The 23449-nt window shown below is 40.4% G+C and overlaps 2 protein-coding genes across 3 annotated transcripts; both read right to left on the bottom strand.

The window, feature by feature from the left end:
• On the bottom strand, nucleotides 1–8272 carry LOC110160305 (creatine kinase U-type, mitochondrial-like). The gene is made up of 9 exons (XM_020924934.2): nucleotides 8001–8272; nucleotides 5250–5448; nucleotides 5060–5155; nucleotides 4669–4890; nucleotides 4152–4237; nucleotides 2819–2942; nucleotides 2446–2580; nucleotides 1915–2040; nucleotides 1–1487 (listed from the first exon to the last, which is right to left on the bottom strand). Exons 1-9 carry the CDS (start codon nucleotides 8153–8155, stop codon nucleotides 1374–1376), a joined length of 1257 nt encoding a protein of 418 aa, XP_020780593.1. The 5' UTR covers nucleotides 8156–8272; the 3' UTR covers nucleotides 1–1373.
• Nucleotides 8273–11318: 3046 nt separating this feature from the next.
• On the bottom strand, nucleotides 11319–23391 carry LOC110160314 (G/T mismatch-specific thymine DNA glycosylase-like). Of its 2 annotated transcripts, XM_020924944.2 has the most exons (11): nucleotides 23036–23301; nucleotides 21089–21155; nucleotides 19784–19983; nucleotides 19303–19616; nucleotides 18066–18135; nucleotides 17824–17959; nucleotides 14906–14988; nucleotides 14585–14679; nucleotides 14010–14181; nucleotides 13697–13846; nucleotides 11319–12729 (listed from the first exon to the last, which is right to left on the bottom strand). In XM_020924944.2, the coding sequence occupies exons 2-11, from the start codon at nucleotides 21142–21144 to the stop codon at nucleotides 12605–12607; spliced, it is 1401 nt and encodes a 466-aa protein (XP_020780603.2). In that variant the 5' UTR covers nucleotides 21145–21155; nucleotides 23036–23301; the 3' UTR covers nucleotides 11319–12604. The 2 variants fall into 2 exon arrangements, with proteins under 2 accessions (XP_020780603.2, XP_020780605.2); XM_020924946.2 differs by lacking the exon at nucleotides 21089–21155 and having other exon boundaries at nucleotides 23036–23391.
• Between the last annotated feature and the right edge of the window lie 58 nt (nucleotides 23392–23449).

Genomic DNA, 23449 nt, shown 5'->3' with positions numbered 1-23449 from the left:
ATTGTTAAAGATGAGCTTTATTAAAACATGAGACATTCATCAGAGACATTCACATCACCATGGAAACGGAGAAGGGCGGGGTGTACACAAGTAAAACGGGCAGGGTTTGGTGAAGTCAGGTTATTGCATAAAATATTCTCAAGCAAAAGCGTTTTAGAATGAAAAGACCCTAGTCTAGACCTATTTAAGTCCTGGTTTAGTCCATACTTTAGACCCTGTTTAGTCTTAGTTTTCCGGGTTAGTTCTGATATAACACTAAAACATGTCATGGCTTAGTTTGATAGTAAATATTTGGATGGAATGGTAATGTCACTGCAGACTGAAATGCATTATGGGAAATGTAGTATGGCTTTAAAAATACACTTTATATTTGTTTATTATATTTCCTTTAGATGAATACTAAATATATCATACAGATACATAACAGTTAAGATTTAAGTCACACTGATGAAACAAACAGGATTTTCTTAGACACTTCTTTGCTTCCTCACATGCTTTCTAGTTTTGTCTCCTTGTCTACTCTCCTGGCCTACTTTCCTTGTATCCTCTCCTTGTCTTTCCTAGCCTATTTGTCTCCTTTCCTCACCTCTTCGTGCCTCCTTTACTCAGGCATTCGTAAAATCACGGACAGGATCATCTAAAATAAGAAAACGTTGAAACTATAATTTATACAAATTATTTCGAGAAACAAAAATAATGCCTTTAAATGCATCAGAATCACAACAATCAAAATGCAAAAGTGCCAGAGATTTCACATTTATGTACAAATAATATATTATTATCAATGCATTAGGGTTAAACCTGGATTTTAGTGCATTCTTCATCTCAGAGTGGACACATTCAGCAGCAACAAGACTAAACCAATACTAACACATTTTAAACATTTTAACCTGGCTCTAAATCACTGATACAATTAATATTCTGCTACAGACACCAATATGAAAGAACTGTACCATTAAAAAATTTGTAAAATTGATAAAAGAAGTGCATATTTTTATATTTTTGTTGACAAATTTGTGAAAGTTTGGTAATATTGGAAGAACAGATATTGTTTTTGCCAATTAATTAAATTACAAATTTGATGAAAGTATTCAATATTCTAACAGAGGTCAAACGTGTTTAAAGTTTAGAATAAGATGAACCTGAAATATAATAAATAGCATTAGTTTAATAAAATATGCACCTTTCTCTGTGCTTCAAACTGTGCTTTAAACTCTAAAACTCGACTAAACTCCTTCAAACATTGAAATAAACTTTGACAGACTTCCCTCTCTTCACAGTCAGATTTGATAAATGGCTTTTGATGTTTATAGTGATTATAGACTGTAGGTTATACATCGCAGATACAGGGGTGTGACTGCAGGGGGCGCTCTCTAGTTGAAGGTCTTGATGGGAGGAGGGACTTTGATGTCTTGACCTTTCTCCAGACGCTTCTCACACTCCACCAGATAATTCACCCCATCCACCACGGTCTGCACCAACTGCACCTGCACGCACATAAGGTAGAAGACAGGAGAAGACAGGTGAGCCTTTGTTTAGAGTTTTATATTGAGATTTGAACCTGGTCTAGCCCTCATTCTTACCTTAGACTGGCCAAGGTGGTCTAACCTTGGTCTCTGGTCTAGTTTCTGGTCCTTCCAGGCTTATCCGTTCTTACTTCAAACTGCCCTAGTCAGTCTAACCCTGGTCTCTAGTGTAACCCTGGTTCTTACCTCAGACTACCTGATCCGATCTAAACTGTTCTAAAGTCTAACAGTGGTCTCTGGTCTGCTCTTTGCTCTGGTCTAAAGTCTAACTCTGGTCTCTAGCATTTGGTCTAATCCAGGTTTTTACTAGAGTAGATCTAACACTGGTCTTTGGTCTGGTCACTGTTCTGGTCTCTGGTCTGGTCTCTGGCCTAACCCTGGTTCTTACCTCAGACTGGCCGAGGCGGTCCAGGTTGGAGATGTCAAAAACTCCACCCACGGCGGCGGTGTCAACGCCCCCTGTACCTCTCTTCTGCAGACGCAGGTTATCCAGGATCTTATTGAAGCGTGGATCCTACAGGAGGCACAGGGTTACTGCAGCACGGGAGTATTAGTAGAAGTACGTGTGCATGCCAACTCTCAGTCCTGTGCCCCGTGTGTGATTTTTATTATTATTGTGTCTTACATATTTGTGCCCAGCTCACATGGGGCTGTACACTGTATTCACAGATTACAGACTAGTGACAAAAAAACCCCACAAAACATGATATAGAATCATACAGGGTATAATTAGCTAATACTCTTCATTGTAAGGCATTCATTGAACCGGTTCCACTGCCTGCGGCAAAGTACCAGTCTTCAGCTGGGCACAAACTGTAGTAGCAAGAGTAGCTGTAGTATTTGCTCTGCACTTGTAGCACCCAGGTTGGAGAGGGAGAAGTAGTAATAGTAGTAGTAGTAATAGTAGTAGTAGTGTTACCTTACTGAGAAGTGGTAGCTTGACATGTACACCTGCTCTCAGTCCTGTGCCCAGGTTGGAGGGGCAGGTAAGGATGTAGCCGAGTCTCTCGTTCCACATGAACTCCCAGCCACGCTCCTGGATCAGACGCTCCACCTGAGGGCGCCACACACAGGGTTACAACTAAAACAGGACTAAGGTAGGACTAAAGCAGGACTAAACAGGGATTAAACAGGGACTAAAGCCACTGTCCTGGGTCAGGTGCTCCATCTAAGGACACAGGACTAAAACAAGGCTCAAAAGGGATACAAATATATTAATAACTGTAGCAGTAGTAGCAGAAGTAGTAATAGTACTGATCCTAGCTGTAGTAGTATAATAGTAATAGTAGTACCTCTTTGAGCCCTTTACAGAACCTGTCAAACACTCTCTTCATGTTGCCTCCCTTCTCCATGGAGATGACTCTGGTGTGGTCCTCCTCGTTGATCCAGATCAGAAATGTCTTCTCGTTATTGTGCCTGGAACAAAACAGAAGGACAGGCCTGGTTTAGACCTGGTTTAGACCTGATTCAGGCATGGTTTAGACCAGTTTAGACCTGGTTTAGTTCCAGTTCAGACCTGGTTTGGTCATGGTTTAGTCCTACCTGATTGCACACCCCTCTAATCATGAGCTTGGCAGTGGAAATTTTATCATCAACAAACTAATTTATGATTGGCTGTTGTTGGTGATGTTGTGTGGAGTGTATTCGTGCTGACAGAGGAGCAGATGCATTAGGCAGAATGATCTGAGCATCCACTGGAGGTCTCCTGAGGTAAAGACACGATATGAGCCAGAGACTGAAGTGATTTACTGTATACAGAGAAGAGAGGGGAGAGGGGGGTGGGGGTAGAGAAAGATAGAGGAGAGAGAAAAGGGGACTGAGAAAGAGGGACTGAGAGAGAAGATGAGAGAGAAAGGGACAGACAGAGAGGAGGAGAAGGAGAGAGAATTGCAGAGAGGGAGGGGAGGAGAGAGGAAGAGAGGACGAGAGCAGTAGGGGAGAGAGCAGTGGGGGAAGAGGAGAGAGAGAAAGAGAGAAAGTGCAGAGCTGCAGGCTGTGATGGTGAAAGTGGAGAATGGAGTGAATTATTGATCATCTCAGTTTCTGGTGGCAGCCTCAGATACAGGTAAAGCCTGTGTCTGAGTGAATTTACAGGGGGCTCATATACATTTACAGGCTAAGGCACTGATCTGTGGTGTGAAAAAGAAGTGTTCTCTTAAATCAGGGTTTAAAGTGCATATGACAGGTTTTGATGATTGTCTCATTTTGCCTTATCTGGTGGGATAATACCTGTTGTAAATTTAAATCATAGTTTAACACCAATCAAGAAGCAATTTGTGAAAAACTGAAAAATATGTTGAAAATGACAGGAATTCTGTCTGAAAGTTCAGCACAATTCACACAAAAGAAATACATTTTTCTGATACTTTAAACGTGATCTGAACAAATTAACGGTGGTTTCTTATATTGGAAGAATTCATGATTTCCAAACAGGACGTAAAATTTGAAACCTGAAAGCACTGCCAAACTGCAAAAAATGCCAAAATGTGTAAATAAATCTAAATATGTATGTTTAATCAAAATGAATAGCCCAACCAGTTGAGCTGAATACTCTGTGTGGTTATTAAAGGTAACAGTACAGGTGTGGTTAGCACAGATGTGGACTCATGGATGTGTGGCACTGACCAGATGCCGCGGGCGTCGGGCCAGTCCCGGGCCATACCCGCACAGGTGAGCAGTGGAGACACAGGTTTGTCAAACAGGAAGTGGTCCTGGAGGCAGAAGACTCATTAGCACAGATACCAACTCCCACTGATCATACACACACACCACATTCATACTAGGCAATGTAGGTGAAGTGTCTTGCCTAAGGACACAACAACAGAACTTGGTCTGAGCCGGACTCAATCCTCCAACCTTTGGGTTGGGGGACGACTACTCTAACCACTGACCAGATGTCACACTGATCAACTGTCTATGGCACAAGTGGAATAATTTCTAGGGCTGGTAAAAGCTCTCAAAACAATATCTCTGTGTATTTGACCCAAACTGCACTCATAACACCACACCTGAATGGAACATTCCATCAACCGATTAATCGACTAAACAAATAAATGCAGCTTGTTGCTGCTCCTTCTCACTTATCTGGTTCAGACTGTAGATTTGTACTTGTGTATCTGTACTTGTGTACTTGTATTCTCACATCTATAAGCTGTTGCTGCTCCTTCTCGGTCATCTGGGTCAGACTGTAGTACTTCCCGGCCAGATCTTCCTTTAGTCCGGAAAGCGCCTCCACCACCACACGCTCCACTTCTCGTCGCTCAGCCCGAGTACACGCAGGAGGCAGACTGAGCCCACGAATACTACGTCCTGTCCTCACACGAGACGACAGCACATACTTCTCATCAAACATGCCCGACTTCAGCTGCAGAGAGAGAGAGAGAGGGAGAAGAGGTCAGAGGAGAGGGTCAGAGGAGCAGAGGAGAGGGGTTTTGTGCTTACAGTATCGGTATCACAGCAGTAGTAGCAGTAAGCAATAATAGGAGTAACACCAGTAGTGGTAGTAATAATAGTAGTAGTAGCAACACTAGTACCTTGCTGGAGTCCAGGTCAGTGGGGTGGGTCATGGTTCGGGGGTCATATCCATTGTGTCTCTCTTTGATCACAGGGTCCAGCAGATCTGCAAACACCTGGAACACAGCACACTGGTTACTCCAGATGCCCTCACTCTCCCCCGTTTCCTTCTCTGTAGCCTCTTGTCCTCCTCTATACCCTCGACTGTACCTCGTAGCTCTCCTCGTCTCCTGCCACCATGCCCACAGTTTTGATGAAGGGGTGCCCAGGGTTGTCCACTCCAGTCTGGATGGCCTGGTCCAGCGTGTAGCCGTTGGGGGTGGACTTGTCACAGAGTTTGGCATAGATGGCTGGGGACAGGTGAGTGGCCATACAGTTGTTGTGTTTGCGCAGGTCGGGGTACTCCGCACTGTTGAGAGAGATATAGGATCACTGAAAGTCATAAACTCTCTGGAACTACAGTGGCTGACCTGTCACCTTTTTTGTTGAAAATCAAACACCTAAACAGGATCATTGATCATAGGCTAATGAAAATGTGCAGTTTAAATCCATTTTGCATTTTCTCGTGAGTATTCAGATAATCTTAAATGCTTTTGGCAGTACTTGCTAATGTGTGCATTGAGCCACCATGGTATGAAAATTCTGTCATAGATATTCATGTAGAAACCCCTGGAACCAGGAGTGTTTAGATCATAACTATAGACTGTATAAAGAAGTTGACTAAGGGAGTGTGACTTCACCCATAGTGCTCCAGTCAAATTAAGCTCTTGAGGCTTGCAGTTACAGGAGCGAATTTGGAGCCAAGTTTCATATTAGGAATAAGAATCTATTTATGGACACAATAGTCAAATAAAAACACCAGGATCATGCAGAGCAGGTTAATACAAACATTTTATGACCAGTGACGAGGCTCTCTGCAGCAGTCACAGAGAGTCGATGGAGCCGGAAGCACTCTCATGTTCACTTCCTACTTGGAATAAGGCGGCTAGTGGGTTAGCTATGTCCATTTATATACAGTCTATGATCATAACACAGGGTTTAATCCATGAGCCTCTGACCCTGTGATACCCTGTCCATTCACACAGATCCATATCTATAACGTAAATATGAGACATGTGATCTGCAGAGTCACAGGAGCAGAGGCTTACACTCCGTTTCTCAGTATGCTTCTGAGCACAGTGAGGCACAATACCATCAAAGCCTTTCGTTTTTTCAGTCCTTCAACAGCGCAAATGGACTCTACTATATTTAGACGTAAACACAAAGCCCAACTTATTTCAGCCTGACATCCTGCTCTGTTAAACTGAGTGTCCCTCTTTGGCTCAGGAGGTTAAACAGCAGACACACAGAGAGGTCTATTTATTTTTTTTGACCTTTTTTTTTTTTTTTAATAGTTAAGGGTAATTAAGGGTAATTAAACAGTGGTAAGGGTAAATGGATAAATGGAACACACAGAGGAAATCTACACAGGCATTACAAGAACATGCTAACTCCACACAGGACGTCCTCACGCCACTACATCAAACCCAGGACCTTGTTTTTGATCATGTGTGAGCTGAGGACTAATCTGTTTTATTTACACAAACACACACGCACACACACCCCCCACACACATACACACACACACTGTCACATTGGGTTTTCATGCTTGTTGAGGACATTGCTTTGACTTCCATCCATTTCCTGGAGATTGACTTAACCTTAAGTAGGTAAGTAATGACTGACACACCAGCACGTGCACATTCACACGTACACTTCTCTTATCTCTGCTCACAGGTCACAGATTTAACTCCTAAAATATTCACAAGTAATAACTGTGAATAGTAAACAAACACAGAGCCTTTACAGTGTCCTTTTCTCCGGGTCGGTCCTCTGTTCTACTCAGTCTAATATGGAGCTGAGATAGTCCTGTGTTACAGTCGCCCTGGGACAGACTGGCAGAGACATGTCTGACTTTCCACGACTACAGCATCTGAACACCACAAGTCACGGTCAAAAGTGCCCTGCTCACAAACACACTCATAGCAATCAAACCCTCAACTTGAATAAGGTAACAGCATTTTTGCTTTAAATAAATCTCTATGTTCAAGTGAAATAGAGATAGAGAATGAAAATCAGTTTTATCAGATCAGCCCTGTATGATAGCGCCAATCCTTTATCTGACAAAGTTGAGTGTCTCTATTTAAAATCCCTCACAGCTACAGTTTGACCGCAGCAGCTGTTGGTCTCTCTCATTCACACAGCGCAGGAGCGAATCCCGTTAGAACCACGCGCCTTTCTCAGCTTCAGCCCTGGGGGGCAGGGGCAAGAGCACCGGCACCAGAGCTCTAAGAGGCCGCCACAGCACAGACTACACCAGTATCGACGTTTCCACACGGACATAGACAAAATCCATCTCAAGTCAATGCGCCTCATCTGTAACTGCACTGTTACACGCGCGCTCAAAATCAGATTATTAACACATTTTTGAAAGTTTAAGATGATTAAAATGGCACGTAAACAGCAAAATCATCTGATTTCTTTCTGATCATGGTCCTTCTTATTACTCACATCTGATTTTGCTTGTCATTTAATTACATCACCTTAAATGTCCAGAAATGAGACAATAATCCGATTTTAGTATGCATGTGAACAAAGCCACTGTTACAGATCTGACTTCAGCCGTTTATTCCATGGGAGTGGGCTTTTCCCGCGTGATTAACTAAAAGAGCATTTATGTTATATATTTGTAGGCTGGCAATTAAACCAATTAAACTAATATTACCAAACAGAGATTCATATGTGAACAAACAAATAAAAAATAGCTTTAAACGTTGAACAGTTTGCCCACATTCCCATAGATCCAGATGGAAATAACTCCATGATGACACACACGGTAAACATGTGAGGGACGTCATCTCAAACAGAGCCTTTTGTATTATTTTGCATTCTTATGTTTTTCTCCCGGTGCTGGAGGCTCACCTGGCGGGGTACCTCCTCCTCACGGCCTCGGCGTTCACTGACCGGTCCCGGTGCTGATGGAGGAGGAAGGCGGCGGTCACGGAGCCAGCTCCGGCCAGAGACAGCAGGCCGAGGTGCCGCCTGGAGGACAGGACCCGGGAAAAGCTGCTGGCCATGTTTACTCACGGAGAGAGTACCTAGAGCGGACAGAGAGAGGAGGGAGAGTCGAGGAGAGTCGGAGAGGAGCGGAGTGCAGCCGAGGATCAGGCCGGAGGAGAGCAGCCGTCCGCAGGGATGAGAGACACAAGCTCCGGTCAAGTTCACGGAGAAAACACGGTTCAACAGGAAGTGTCAAAATAAAAGCACCAAACTTACGAGTACCACAGTTTTATAGACTAAAACGAACGTATTTGTGTACTTTGCCTTAATATTTAAGCGAAATACAGTCGATATTATGAACGGTGAGTAAGCTGTTTTAAGTTAACCGCTATGGAAATACTGAACTTCATGTTCAAGGGGAAAAAAGTGAGAAATTCTACTTATTAAGAATCAAATTAATAATACATTTTTGGTAATTCAAAATACAATTCTAATGTTTAATTTAATTTATTTTTTATATTTATTTTAGTATATACAAAAAAAGACTTTCATCAAAGGTAGCTGTTTTAAGTTTTATGGTTTCCATTGAATGTTTTTTTTCCCCTATAACCAAAACACATTTCATTTATCTTTTTCCAAGTAAAAAAAAAAAAACAAAACATAAAAATAAATGTTGAAAAACATAAAAATCACAGTAAGCACTTTATTTTCCATACATAGGAAGACACAAATAATTAGTTTAAAAATGTGTAGGCCTGCTTGATTTCATTTACTTGGCCACACACATACACCTGGAGTTGTTTTATTGTGAAATGCTGCTGCACTCTCAGAGGAAGTGCGCCTCAGTTCAGATCAGTGACAGAAGAGTGAAAGGTAAATCTGAAGACTATAAAACATGACTACAGCGAGATATCGGAGCAGGAAATGTTTCAGATGAACCATAAACTGTGGACTTTGGACTGATGAGAGATGGAACAAGCCTTATTCTGCTGTAGGATTACTCCATAGACTGTGTGTACCCCCCTCCCCTCCCTGCCTGTAAACCACAGTCCAGGCCTAACTTTCACATTAAGGTCATCAGAGGACACCAAACAACTGCAGTCTATTTTAAATGCAAGCCTAGGTCAAAGTTCAGAGGTTAATCACATTTTTAGAAAGCAGAAACTGGAAGTGTTCATCTCTATTACGACAAAGTCCCAGGTTCCATTCCCTGATTGTGTGGGGTCTTTTGAGTGTTTGGACATTCTCCCTTTGTCTGAATAGTTTTGCCATCTACCCAGCAAAACCAGTGTCTCCAAAGAAAAGACCAAGTACCATCAAAGAAAAGATTTCTGAGGACAAAACCAGGTCTATAGCAGGACATTTTCAGGTCTAATCCAGGGTAAATCAGGTCTAAAAGTGGACTACAAAACTCCCACTGTAGTTTAAACAGAAATTATCCAAAGAAGGACAGAACAGTTGATCAGATGAACTATAAATGAGGCAAATCCACAAACTGAAGATCTCCAAGTACCACCTGAAGGAGATGTACCACAGCTTGAGAAACACTAGACTAAACCATTCAGTTGTGGTTACAGTGGACAACGCTTTAAATACAGTATTTCTGTAGGGTGAAAGCATAAATAGTTTATTTTGACATTTTAAACCAACATGCAGCTCAGACAGACTCACTAGAATTATGTAATTATAATGAGAGTTCAGTTTGGTCTGAAAGGCCTGCTCTGCTCTGCTGTTGTTGTTCAGATCAAAGCTTCTTATGGAAAATGACAATAATCTGGAATAATCCGGAGCAAAGTCCAATGTATTTACACAGATTTACGAAGAAGAAAAGAAAGAGGACTAAACCAGAACCAAACCAGATCTGAACCATAACTGAACCAGGACCGAACAAGGACAGAATTTAGTTCTAAACCATGACTCAACAACAAGCTCTGAAACAAATCATAAGGACTAAAACAGCTCTAAACTAGAAATAAATTAGGCCAAAACCAGGACTGGATCAGGTCTAATTCAGCAGTAAACTAGATACTTGTTTGAGTCCAGTTTTATTTTGATGTAAATTTTGATGATCCCATTTAAGTCCTGATTTACATGTTTATGTCAGAGTTTAGTCCCAGTTTTAATGTAGTTATTCTGCAAGTGTGAATATGGCCTATAAGACCTGATTTAGACCTGGTTTGGATCTTGTTTAGAACCCAATCCAGTTCTGGTTTAGTATTATTTTATGCTCCTGTCATTGTAATGTGTTTCAGTATATTATTAAAAAATGTGCTCAGATGTTTTAAGCAATTTTAAACTTGTGATACTTCTAATTATAACTATGTACAGTAGCTCATAATTATACCACACGTTTTCTATAGTAGTAGTCTCTAAAGGTGTAGTGAAAGTACACGTTCTGTATAAACCTTATCAGAGTGGTATATAAAAGCCCAGTTTGCATTGGGAGGCTTGGATCCAGACCTAGTTAATAATTCTCTTTATATTGAGTCACATGATCAGATTTTATCAGTCTGTATTTAGTTAATAATTGTCCCTATATCAGGTCACATGATCAGATCTGCAGTTTGGTAGAGCTCCTGTTTCAAAGGCGTTTGAATCGTTAGTGTTTGAGATAAAATCAGACCAGGGCAAAGTCTGGACCATAGACTGTATCATACTATATTAACAGTCTGTGATCTGGACAGTGCATCTGAAATTACAACTATACGGGTTAACTTTGTATCATTGGGAATCTGATTAGCAAAGTTGCTCCATAAATCCCTAACCTGGGTAGGACCAGACATTTTAACCTTAACATAATTATACAAGTCTCTCACACATAAAATTAGTCATAAGATAGCTAGCACTAGCATGAACCGTCACTCTCACCTTCTTGTGTAAACACCTAAACAGGACTATGAACGCTCTTATTGATCACAGGCTATTGAAAATGTGCTGTATAAATACATTTTGTATTTTTTTCTTGAGCTTTCAGACGATCTCAAACAATTCAGAAAGTATTTTGGCAGGGTTTGCTAAAGTGTGCATTGTGTATACAATGGCAACTGCTGAACATTCCACCATAGATACATGTAGAACACCTCCAGTGTGATGTCACTGCAAAGTATTCATTCTGTATGTGTCTGAGTGGAGTTTGCATGCTCTCAATGTATCATGTGGGTTTCCTCTGTTTTCCTTCATCAACCTAAACATGCACAATAATCCTGTAACTAGGTGACCAGATGAAGAACAGACTCATAGTTGTAGAAAAGCATTTTAATGTGACATTGTTCATAAACTTTAAACACATTTAAACATGATTCTAACAGTTTCCTACATTATTATTTATTAAAAACAGACATAAACCTTGAGTTTGTAGCACCATCTCTACTGTCTGTGCAGTAGATTCACAATAAAATGTTTCACTGTGAAGAATACACAGTTTAAAATAAAAAATAAGCAGAAACGTCATCTGCATTCACTAAAACTACAATTCATTATTTAGCTAAAAACAATAAAAGAAACTATGGCCTGGTTCACACTGAGGACAGGGCTGTGGAGGTATAAGGTCAAACCATGATTTCAGTGGTTAAAGGTTTAAATGGTGTTCAGTTCTGAGTAACAGGATTAAAATGAGTGTTTAGGCAAAAGTAAAGGTTTAGATTAGTCCTGATATAGACTTTATGTTTGAAGGCAAAACAAACTAGATCTTGTGGTCAGAGGTAAACTATATCTTGTCTACAATATATTTATATATTTAAGTAGCTCTTTGTTCTTAGATTCATGCGTGAGCTACTGGGTCCAAGTAATTTAGTCTGTGGATCAATAGTTGTTTGACAAAATTTGGCAATTTGATGTATTTAATTTACCTCCATTAGCAATTAGACCTCCATTAGCTATCAGCTATTCTTCCTGGAGAGTTAATAATAATAGTTAGATGGTAGATATTAATACTTTTATCTACATTTTTATCAGGACATTTACAGGCACATTTTAGCAGAGTTAGATGATTGTTTTCTGAAGATTTCATTTGTCAGTATCACCTACACTTGCTTACTATATCATAGTATTATAAAATATGCAATAAAGCCACTGTGGACTTTATCAGTTAGCATAATGATAATGATGAAAAATAAAATGCCGTCTGTAACAGTGTCCAGTGTGAGCCAGGTCTGTCCCTGCGTCTGAGGTTTAGTCCTGATGCAGCACTCTCGGGTGGTGAGCGATGGCCTCACATTAGCCTCCCAGCAGGTCACACAGCACCCCCTGCTGGAGCCATAGACCGTATAATGAAGTGGACTAAGTGAATATGATGTCACCCAAAGTGTTTGGTTCCAGGAAAATGAAGCTCATCGAGGCTGGCTGTTATAGGGCTAGTTGTGTTGAAGCCAAGACCCATATTTGGCTTTCTGAGTCAATCCAGACCAAGGCTATTGAAGATAATGCCCCTTACCGCATGCCAATGCTCACTTCCTATTTGGAACACTGCGCATTAGGTATGTCCATTTATATATACAGTCTATGGCTGGAGCACTGATGTGGGGGGGTCACACAGTACCCCCTGGTGGTGCACTGATATGGGGGATCTGGTCAGTGAAGGTCTGGTTCATCCACTGTCCATCTGGAGACAGCACAGCTGCAGGCGGTTGAGACGATGAGGCAGACGATGGCTCTGGAACAAACAAGCACAGTTTAACCAGGTGTTGTGTTCTGCTGTATTTTTACCCGCACAAAGAGAATTCCAAATCATTAAGGTTCTATATTACGCACAACTGACTCTTGTGAGCTTTAAGTCATGTTGTACTGTTATTTCCTCATCAAAAATCATATCTGGAGTTGTGTTTTGTTTCATTCACACATGTTTCAGTAACCCTTTATTTTTGAGTCTGTCCACATTTCCAAAGCTCAAAATTCACCGTGTGATGTCATGAAGTGGTAGTTTTCAAGTTAACAGCCACTTTTTACATTGGCAATTCCAGGGCTGAAATGATCCAAATGATTCTAGTCAGTGGCGATCCTACCCCCCTCCTTGGTCCCACTTTGCCTCCAAATACCTCTAAACTGTGCTTTCTTTGTGGTGCCAGTTCCGGTTAAGTGGGAATCAAATTCATTTCAGAAGAAGAATTTGAGAAAAGTTTCACCTCTAAAATCTGATTTAAAGTAGGATGACCTGTGTAAAGTGTTCAATGTTCATGTGAGCAACAAGTCACACTGCATATATTCACTCTCCCTCCTCTATTCAACTTATTCCAGAAGTTGCTGTGGGCGCCACCATCCTCATTTGGGTTGTTATTATTTTGTATGGGGCTGCAGATCTGACAGCAAATAAGTTCAATATGGACTATAAAGCCATTTTAAAGCCCCTAGAGAATCGATGGAGTGTTGCCTTGTTGATGCACATGAAAATGTAATATTTTACACAAATGAACTAACTTTATGTCACATTTAATCTAAAAAAAGCTAAATTTTTCTCAGATTCGTCATTGTCATGAATGGGATCCCCGTTTAACTGGAGTGTCAGCACAAGAAAGCATGGTTTAAAAGCAAAAGCGAACAGGGCGGAATAAGTTGAATACCACATACTGACTGTATGCTCCTCCCCCTCTCCTCACGTCCTCCTCTCTCTCTCCATACCTTACCTGTATTATTGTTGCTAAAGGTACAGTGTCCGTTGCTCTTCCCCTCCTCTCCTCCTCCCTCTCCTCCCCTCTCAGTGTAGGCTCCTCCATATGCATCCTCGTATCCAGGATCATACTGCTCCTCTTTAATAGCCATTCGCTTAGCGTCCTCTGCAAGACACATAGAACATATTTTAAAACTTAGATAAGCAAGCCAAGTAAACCAGGATTATACCAGGACTAAACCAGGACTAAACTCTCTCCAAACAAGTTCTGAAGTGCACTGGATTCTTGTATGACTTTGTCAGATGTTCAGTGTTCAGATGTGGCTTACCTTTGGCGAGCTGCAGGTTGAACGAGTACTGCACTTCCTCCACATCCCTGCTCTTCAGCTCCCCCTTCAGTTTGTCCCTGAGCTCACGCAGTTTTATGTAGAAATGGACCTTATCCTGTGCCCTGGGGAACTGGGCACAGCGCGCACTGGAGGATGGCATCAGGTATAGCGCCTACAGACACACAGGGGAGAGACTTAAATGCAGGGGGTAGCCAGAGAAACCAGGACTATTGATACTTTGTATTGACATCACACGGGGGTGTTCCACATGCATCTCTATGGTGGAATGTTCAGCAGTTATTATGGTGACACAATGCACAGCAAACACTGTCAAAAAAGTAAACTTAAAAAACAACCAAGCATTTGTGGTCCTGTTGATGACATCAGCTGCAAAGTATGAATAACATACATATACAGAAGATAACCAGAGAAACCAGGAGGGTAACCTCCCACATTCACTGTAAACCTGTACTAATGTGAGGAAATATTCCACAGTGAGACTTGAACCTCATTCTAATGTGACGAATTGTCCAGCAGTGGGGCTTTATATAAAGACAGGAGGGGGAGCAGCTCACCACATCACACTCAGGGATTTTGTGTGGCTGAAGTCCAAACTCCAGAGTTTTGGGTTTTTTCCCAAAAAGTTCCCGACAAAACATCTCGTAGATACCTGAGAACAGAGAGAAGGGTTCACTTAAAAGTATAAGAAGTGTAAGAAGAATGTGAACACTAAGTGCACATAAAGTACAAACTCCCGTAACAGACGGCTATCAGAGGCCTGTGCTTAGGTGTATATGTATGTGTGTTTATTCATGTGGTCAAGTGTACATGTTTGTGTAGTGTTTAAGTATATTTGTGTGTGCATATTTGTATGTGTATATAAAGCATAGACTCACATTTCCCGTTGAAGACAGCGATCAGAGGCTTAAACTTCTTCAGTTTCTCCACCAGGATTTTGCCTCCTTCCCGCAACTCTTTACTGAAACCAGAGAAGAACTTTATTATCATTATTACAAGGTATCCCGGGTTTAATTACGCCAAATTTAAGACTTTTTAAGACCACTTAATTATTAAAATTAAGACCAATGTAGCATCCATTATGCAGGCAAAAAACACCAGGTCTAATTCTAATAATGATCAAACAATTACCGTAGGGTGACCATATTTCCATTTGTGAAAACCCGGGGAGGTGGGGCCTCGACATTGAGCTACAGTCGTCCCTCGCTATATGGCGGTTCACTTTTCGCAGTCTCGCCTTTTCACAGATTTTTTTTTTCCTTTTTTTTTTTTTTTGTGTCAATTTTGCATGTTTTTTTTTTTTTTTTTTCTACAGGGGTGGGTCAGGACTAAACCAGGTCTAAACCAGTACTAATCTTGGACTTATGAGAGAGAACACCGAGCAGTTTGTCTGCAAAGCGTGATCGGGCAATTGCCGTGTTTACCTCCATGATGTGCGGAGCTCTGTGCTCTGTGCTCCTGCGGTCACCTCCGAGCCCGTTCCGACAGTGAGTCCCATTTCAGTTCTATTTGAGTTCTGGTTTAGTCCTGTTTTAGTCCTAGTTCATTCCTGAAATCAGTCCTAGGTTAGTCCTGGGTTAGTCCTGGTTTAATCTTAGTTCAGTCCATGGCGTAGGCAGCACAAAAGTTTGATACAATCTTGGGTTAACGGGCGGGTATGATGCTGTATTGCGCGGGTGTGGTGCTGTACTACGGGTCTGCAGGACTCTGTGCTGTAGGGCTCCATTATGGAATAAATTAATCTTCAGTTCGTTACATAAAAAGGAGGAAAATAACATAAGGACAACAGCAGCAATAAGTTTTTAGAAGAATTCAAAAAGGGTTGCACCTCTCCTGTCTGAAAAAAGTGTATAAAGTGTGTACTGAGGGGTTTTACAGCCTTAAAACAGATATAATTATTGTAAAATACAAAGTTGACTACTTTGCAGATTTCACCTATCGCGGGTTATTTTTAGAACGTAACCCCCGCAATAAATGAGGGATCACTGTACGCTCGCTCTTCGCAACCTGTGCACAAGGCCTCCCACTTGTTCCGACCTGGATGGAAAACGGAGAATTTATTGTACAAGTCATTGTTAAATGCGCATTTGCACTTCGGCATGTTGTAGACTGACTGGCTGTTTGTGTCTGCTCACTCCTTCTGAGTCACAGACGCTACGAGAGACGCTCAGTTTAATGCCCCCAATGAACGATAATGAAAACCCGGACATTTGCATCACTTAAAAAAAAACAACTGACGCCTAGGACAGAGGATGCAAAATACAGACATGTCCGGGGAAAAATGGACGTTTGGTCACTCTAAATTACCGGTACTATATCTAGAATCTAAGGCTGAGTTTATATGATGACTGTCTGAACAGAAGACACAAAAGTGGCGTCGAATCTTCACTTTTTATTCTGCATTTAGACGAGAGTTTTCGGGAGGAAATCTGTGTGTATACAGTGATGCAAAAATATGTGGAATTTGACTGGGTGTGCATGCCAGGTGGCTTGGTGGTGACACTAGGTGGTGATGTAGGTGACGTAAACCCGTTTGTGATGTGAGCTGATCTGACCAGAGTTTTGCGTCTTGGGTAGTGTAGACAAAACTGATTGTTTACTCATTGCCACAGATGCCAAAAAACAAAGTATTGTTTGTGCATACTCCAAATTAGACGTTCATTCATGCTACATTATTTCACGTTGTTTGTTGTTGTTTTTTTACCCTCCCTCTATTTAACATTGCACTGCAGCCCGGTTGAGTAAACAAAAAATAGGCTAATGAAATTTAAGACCTTTGTGAAAAAAAAGACATAAATAATACAACATAATTTAAGACTTTTAAAGCCTTAATTTAGGAACGTGAAATTTAAGACCTTTTTAAGACTTTTAAGACCTTGCAGCTACCCTGTATTAACTTTGGCATCTGTCTTTACTGAGAACAGAGAATAATTTTAGCACCTGTTTGTCACATACAGGTGGTGTTTGTTATAGTTTAACCCATTGACGCCGGATGCTGCGCAGCGCAGCACTGAGTCTCCTGTCGGTGCTTCGGATTGTCTGGCGATCAGCATAACTGGTAAAGGCAGAGCCACATCTGGAAGCATGGGGGGCGTGCCCTCCTCTCGCTTCCATTCACTCCCATAGAGAGACGCACCTGTTATAGGAGCATCTGGAACAGCGAACAGATCAAGTGGTTGAGCGCGTTCATGCGCTGGCAGTAAAGAGCAACGTTTGTTACTTCAAACGCCAGGTCTTGATGGAAACATGTGCAGGATACATTTGGATTATTTTTCAATGGGGAAATAATACGCCATGATAAAGAAGGTTTAACGCGAAAATACAGCTCCCGCAGTTTTGCGTCTCTATGGGAGTGAATGGAAGCGAGAGGAGGACACGCCCCCCATGCTTCCAGATGTGGCTCCGCCTTTACCAGTTACGCTGATCGCCAGACAATCCGGAACACTGACAGGAGACTCAGTGCTGCGCTGCGCAGCATCTGGCGTCAATGGGTTAAAGTGATGTTTAGTTTCAGTAAAACAGGTCCAGTCTACTGTTCCCTGTTTGTTCTAGTTTGTGGTAATAAGTGTTGGGTTGATGTTAGTGTGTACAGATGTATAGATGTACAGATGTGCGTATAGTATATACAGTATATAATAACCTGCTGTGGTCCTTCCTCCCCGTATGGCCTGGGCCACCATGTTGTTAGTGAGTATAGGATCATATATAGCATCTGTATATGTTACTTTTATACTTTGACAGTTTTATGGTGTCATTAGGACTATAGTGTGTACACAAGTACAGTAGATCGTTATACCTGCTGAGGTCTTTGCTGCCTGGTGTAGCTCTGGCCACCATATTTGTGAAGCCCATCTTGTATTTCTGAGGCAGAACTGTGTCGTGCATGTGGTTCAGCTGCTCCTCTGTGAAGCCCGACAGGAACAGACACTTCCCTGAAACAAAACAAAGCTCATTTATAAAAGGAAGATTAGTGTATATGTGTGTTGCCATGTGTTAGCTTCTGATGCTACACAGAGTAAGCTCATGGTTCAAACTCACAGAAGTGATTTCCAGGTCCAGGAAACCAGCGCCCGATGTAAGCAGCCATGAGCCCTGGGTTTATGCCGATCTGAAACAAATATTTTTACATTTTATTTAAAGAAGAGGGTATTGTCGCTAAATTCAACAATACATATTAACAAATATGACATAAAAATAACATATTAACAAGTTTTACAAGTTTCACTTCGTTTTTGACACTCCAAGACAAAAGTCAGCATGTGTTTCAACAATGAAAGGACTGCACATCATATTAGGCTTGTAAAGCTGTAATGTGTAGTTTTGAATCATGTTTTTGATTATTTATGGAGAACAGTCATGTGAGGCATGGGTGATGTGGGCTTCTGGGCTGAGCATTGGACAAATCTTAGCCAACTGCAAGGCGGGTTCAGATCGCTAGATTACTCAAACATGCATGGGTGACTTCTAAAACCTCAGACATGTTCTTGATGGGAATAATCTTACAACACAGTAGAAAGCTCTAAAAAGTTGATGTTGCATAATAACCCCTCTTTAAGATCAAAATTAGATGTTATACAAAAAGTAAACCTAATATCTTTAAGAATACAATACTGGGTCTTTTCTTACAGCACAAATGAACTAATGTGAAATTATACTCTCATTTCAGTTTTAGTTGACCCTTATTTAACTAAGGCAAAAGTAATTTAGATAGAGTTTTAAAAGATTGACATGGCCAAAAGGCAGCAGTATACCAGGGGAACATAGATTTCACAATAGCCTCAAAACGTTGGAGCATTATTAAAACATTTAGGCACAATATTATGGTCAGATCAAAGGACTTTAAGCCACAAAATGTATCTGACCACTTTGCAGAACCAATCTCTGACAAATAATGTAGACTGAACATTTGTTGGATATTTCTTTCAAAAGTGGTTTAAGTGACTATGACAGGTTGGGCTACTCATTTTAAAACACAGTAAAGGTCATTAGATTTAAGCTTTTATGAAAATTTTTTATAATTTTTTCCCAATTTGGCCAATTTTTTTAGGTTTCAGATTTTACTTCTTGGATAGAATTCATGACATCACACTAGAGAATTCCATAGCATGTGTCCAAACCTCCACTAATGTACACAGGGATTATCATTTGACAAATAAAATAAGAAAACACCTCTATTTTGTTCATTGTGATGTTATCAATATGGAACTCTCTAAAACAGAACTCTCTCCCACAGTGTAACATAAGCCGCACTCCCAGCCATGCCCCCTGCACTCACAATAACATAGTCCAGGTTGTAATCGAGCAGGTCGGGCAGAGTCTTCTTCATCACCTCCTCTTCGGACATGCCTTTAAAGCGGTCCACTTTCCTTTTCACCTTCTTGGGGCTCTCTTCCTCAGGATTCCCCTCTTGTCCGGCCTCCTCTGTGGGCTTGGCCTTTTTGGGTTTGGGTCCTGGTTTGGCTTTGGGAGCATTTGGATCTTTAGGAGCCTTCGGAGCCTTCGGAGCCTTTGGGGGTTTGGGAGCTTTTGGAGGTTTGGGCTCTTTGGGCTCTTTGGGCTGAGCCGGGCGGCCGCGCTTCTTCGGTGGAGCTGGAGGAAAAAGAAAAGTTAGAATTTTAAAAACACCTATTTATGGGTTTCTATTTCCTGTTTAAAGGCCCCATTTGGAGGACTTTTAGGTGTTGAAAAGATACAGTATTTTGCTTTGAATTGAACATAACCATCAGCAGAAGACATAATGAATAACAGACACATACGTTTGCCAAGCTCTGCTGGTCCCTGCTGGTCCTGAGGTGGTGGGTTCTGTTGGTTCTGTGGAGGAAGAGGAGGAGGCTGCATCTGCTCCATGGGGCTCTGAGCACCGGCAATAGTGCCCTCTGTTGGGGGGTAGGTGTAGTGCTGGTGGTATCCGGAGTATTGAGCCTGCAGAGCGTGGAACTGCTGTGTTTGATGGATCCTGACCAAAAACGGAAAGAACCAAAACATTTTAAACATTTTAAACATGGAGATAAACAAAAGCAGAGCTGGAGTTTGAATGCACTGCTGCAGAAATGTTTTCACTTTAGACTGCTCTTGCTGCAATTGCGGTGTTTCAGATGACATCCCAAAATTCTATCAGTCTTTATTATTTAATACAGATGAGAGAAGGTAAAATGAATATTGTTCAAATGTAGATATATGTTGTAATTCAGTGAGTTCTTGGGTCTACTCACTAACAGAAATGATCAGGTTCAACATTTGTAAATTTGCCATGAAATATCCAAAAGGTAAAGTACAACGTAATTAATGGAGAAATCTGTATCTGCTCCCATCTGGGAGTATGACATCATCACATTACACAAACCACCAATATCGAGATTTGGGTTCTGAGTATCTGATGATGTCGACCAACCAATACCACTGTGGAGGTTTTCTTTAAAAATATGAATGCTTTTTCTTTATACTGAACTGTCAAACTTCAGGTTAATGTGACAAGGCTCTGTAGCAAGTGTGCTAAATAAACAAAAATTCAGTGCAACTCAACAGTGACCAGTAAATCGTGTTTAATAAATACATGAAAAGACTGGTCAAACCCTGAATAGATATCCTGAAACTACACCAGAATCTGTGCATCTCTGATTGGAATAAACCACAAATGCAAGCTTTATTGTGATCTATTCTTAAGGTTGTATTTTAAAGCCCCCACATGTAACTTTTTAACCAACAAATGGTTAACCAACAAGGTTAAAATAAAAACCTCCTCCTGCTCATTTCAACTGAAATCTTGTTCGTTTGTCTATGATATTCCACAGCATGAGAATAGAGAATGGTTTTAACTTTCCATTTCCATTGAATTATGCAGGTGACGAGCCAACTCCAGAAAATTACACACTGTAGCTTTAAGTATTTTTAAAATTTTACTTTAACAAAACAAAACAAAACAGTGAAAGGATGAAAAGTCGCACATGCTTCAGTTTGAACTCTGGGCATGTTTATGATTTATTTAAATTTCACTTTTGTTTGTTAAGTTTTTGGTAAAAAATTTTGGTAGATTTTGGTGCATTTTGTTCATTTCCACTCACCACTGCTGGATGTAGTCCGGAGACACAGGCATCGCGGCTGGAGACCTGTCTTCCATGGCGGCTCAGACTTTGGTAAATACATTCACATTAGATTTTAGATTGTAATTCATGATTTAGTTTAAATTCTGTTATTTTGAGTTAGTGTTAAACTGGTCCAAAGTGAAGGCATGTGCCACAGTTAAGAACAAAGGTGAAAAAAAAGTTAATAAACAATAATAAACAAAAATATTAAATTAAGGAGTAAGAATTCACACACTTTTCAGAAACCCCACAAACAGGTTTATTGACTAATGAAATGTTTGGTGGACTAAAGACACGGCCTGCTGATCGATTAGTCCACTAAAAAGGGGACGTGGCTCTCAAAACTACTGTATATCAATGTATCTGACCCAAACTGTACTCACAAGACTACACCTGCACGGCAGTTCATGCAAAAACAACAACAACAAACAATGCAGTACTAGGAAACAGTGTATTTTTATATAAAGATAGATTCAACTTATAAATCATGAGTTTAATTTGCCTTTTTACACATAAATACCAAAAAATGCCAAATCTTCTCCTAATTCACTCACTTCTCCTTTCTGCTGTTGCCCCATATAAATCTGTATATCTAAATAATATGAATACTCAACACATTTTCAGAATAATAGTGACTAGTTGACTATTGAAATTATTGTTGATTTTAATAATGTCAATGCTAATATGGAGCATAAACAGACTTTTAACATGTGTAATTTCCTGGAAACAGGTGAGACACAAACTATTAAATTTAAATATGTCAAGAATACATGATTTGTACAGAAAATTTCTCTCATAATGTAACACAAATTGTACTAGTTTGAGCTTTAAGCCATGTAAGAGTGTTGCTACCTCCTCAAAATCATACCAGCAGTTTCATTCACACATGTTTGAGTAATCCTGGATTATTAGGATGTCTGCATCCCTAAATCTTAAAATGCTTTCTTCCACATTGTGATGTCATAACGTGGTAGTTTTTGTTTGACAGAGACAGACAATTCCAGGGCTGAAAGGATGCAAATGATTCTAGTGAGGATGTATGTTTAAAAACACTAAAAACACAGAGAAGCACTTTCTGTATTACCACATGGCATCACAAGGTGGAACAGAATGTTTTTGTTTTTTCTTTTGAGGGAGATACGAAAATACTATAATATGGGCCCAATTTATTATACCCATCTCAAAACCTCCACTATGGGCATTTGGAACCCCCAGTCTAGGCTTTGGACAAAACTAGGACAGAAATACACTAATATTACAGAAAGTAACATAGGAAAAAAAAATATGCGTTATGCTGAATACGAAAAACTAGTATTCGTATTAGTAAGTGTTTATTAACAGGTTGACACATTTAGCTGCTTCAGTCAATAATAAAGGTGGAATCTGTAGTTAAAATTACAGTTTTGGGCCCTGCCTTGTGTTACGTGGATCACAATAAACAATACATTTTTTGAAGAAGTTATTTTTATAATGAAGTAATTTTCAAGTAAATCAAATTATATAACTTTAAAGCACGTTAACCGTCTGGTCTAATGCACCTTTAGTAAAATCCCAACACAACCTAAATATTAATACATTTAAAAAGCTCTGAGTCCATATTTAAATATCCCAATCATTGTTTTAACTATGGGCTAATACAATGCTAACAATTAATAGGGCTTAAAACGTGTACATTTCGCTTCTTATTAGTGTAATTTAAATTCTATCATATAAAAATAGTAATTAAATTCTTACCTCTGAAATATAATGGTTTTGTTTCTGTAATATTTGTAAATCTGTTATTTAAAGCGTTATTGCTACGTGTTAGCCACAGTTGAGCTCTGGCCATCTGCTAGCCGCTGAGCTAACTTAGCATGGATGAATGAACGCGTTTCGTTCTGCAGAAATAACCCACAAAAACACGGGTGAGATAACAAGGGACCGTACCTGCAGGTGGAGGGCGAAAACGCAGCGGATTTACGACTAAAATGAGTTTAATCTTCCATTTATTTCCGCAGCTCAAAGCGACAACAAAGAGACATGACAGACTCAACTCTGACACGGAGCGGACCATGTGGTGGAGGGGTGAAAACAGTTTAAAACACAAAATTATCAAATATACACTCCAGAAATGTGTTTAGTCTGTATATTTATTAACTTTAGGGTAAATCTGTGCGTAGTTAGTTAGAAAAATAACTACTGTATTCAAATAAAAGCCGAATAAAAGTAGTTCCCCCCTGTTTTATAGTTGGTCTGAATCGCTAGACTTTTAAACAAGCTCGATTCTCATTGGCTCAGAGCCCTCCATTTAAATGCATAGAAAAGCATTGTACTTGAACGTAATTTCTTGGTTTAATTTGA

This window comes from Boleophthalmus pectinirostris, unplaced genomic scaffold (assembly GCF_026225935.1).
Source record: "Boleophthalmus pectinirostris isolate CB_2022bp ecotype Guang Dong unplaced genomic scaffold, ASM2622593v1 HiC_scaffold_2, whole genome shotgun sequence".
Lineage (NCBI taxonomy): Eukaryota > Metazoa > Chordata > Actinopteri > Gobiiformes > Gobiidae > Boleophthalmus > Boleophthalmus pectinirostris.
Note: the sequence above shows the minus strand (reverse complement) of the source record. Positions and strands in the feature narration are given on the sequence as shown.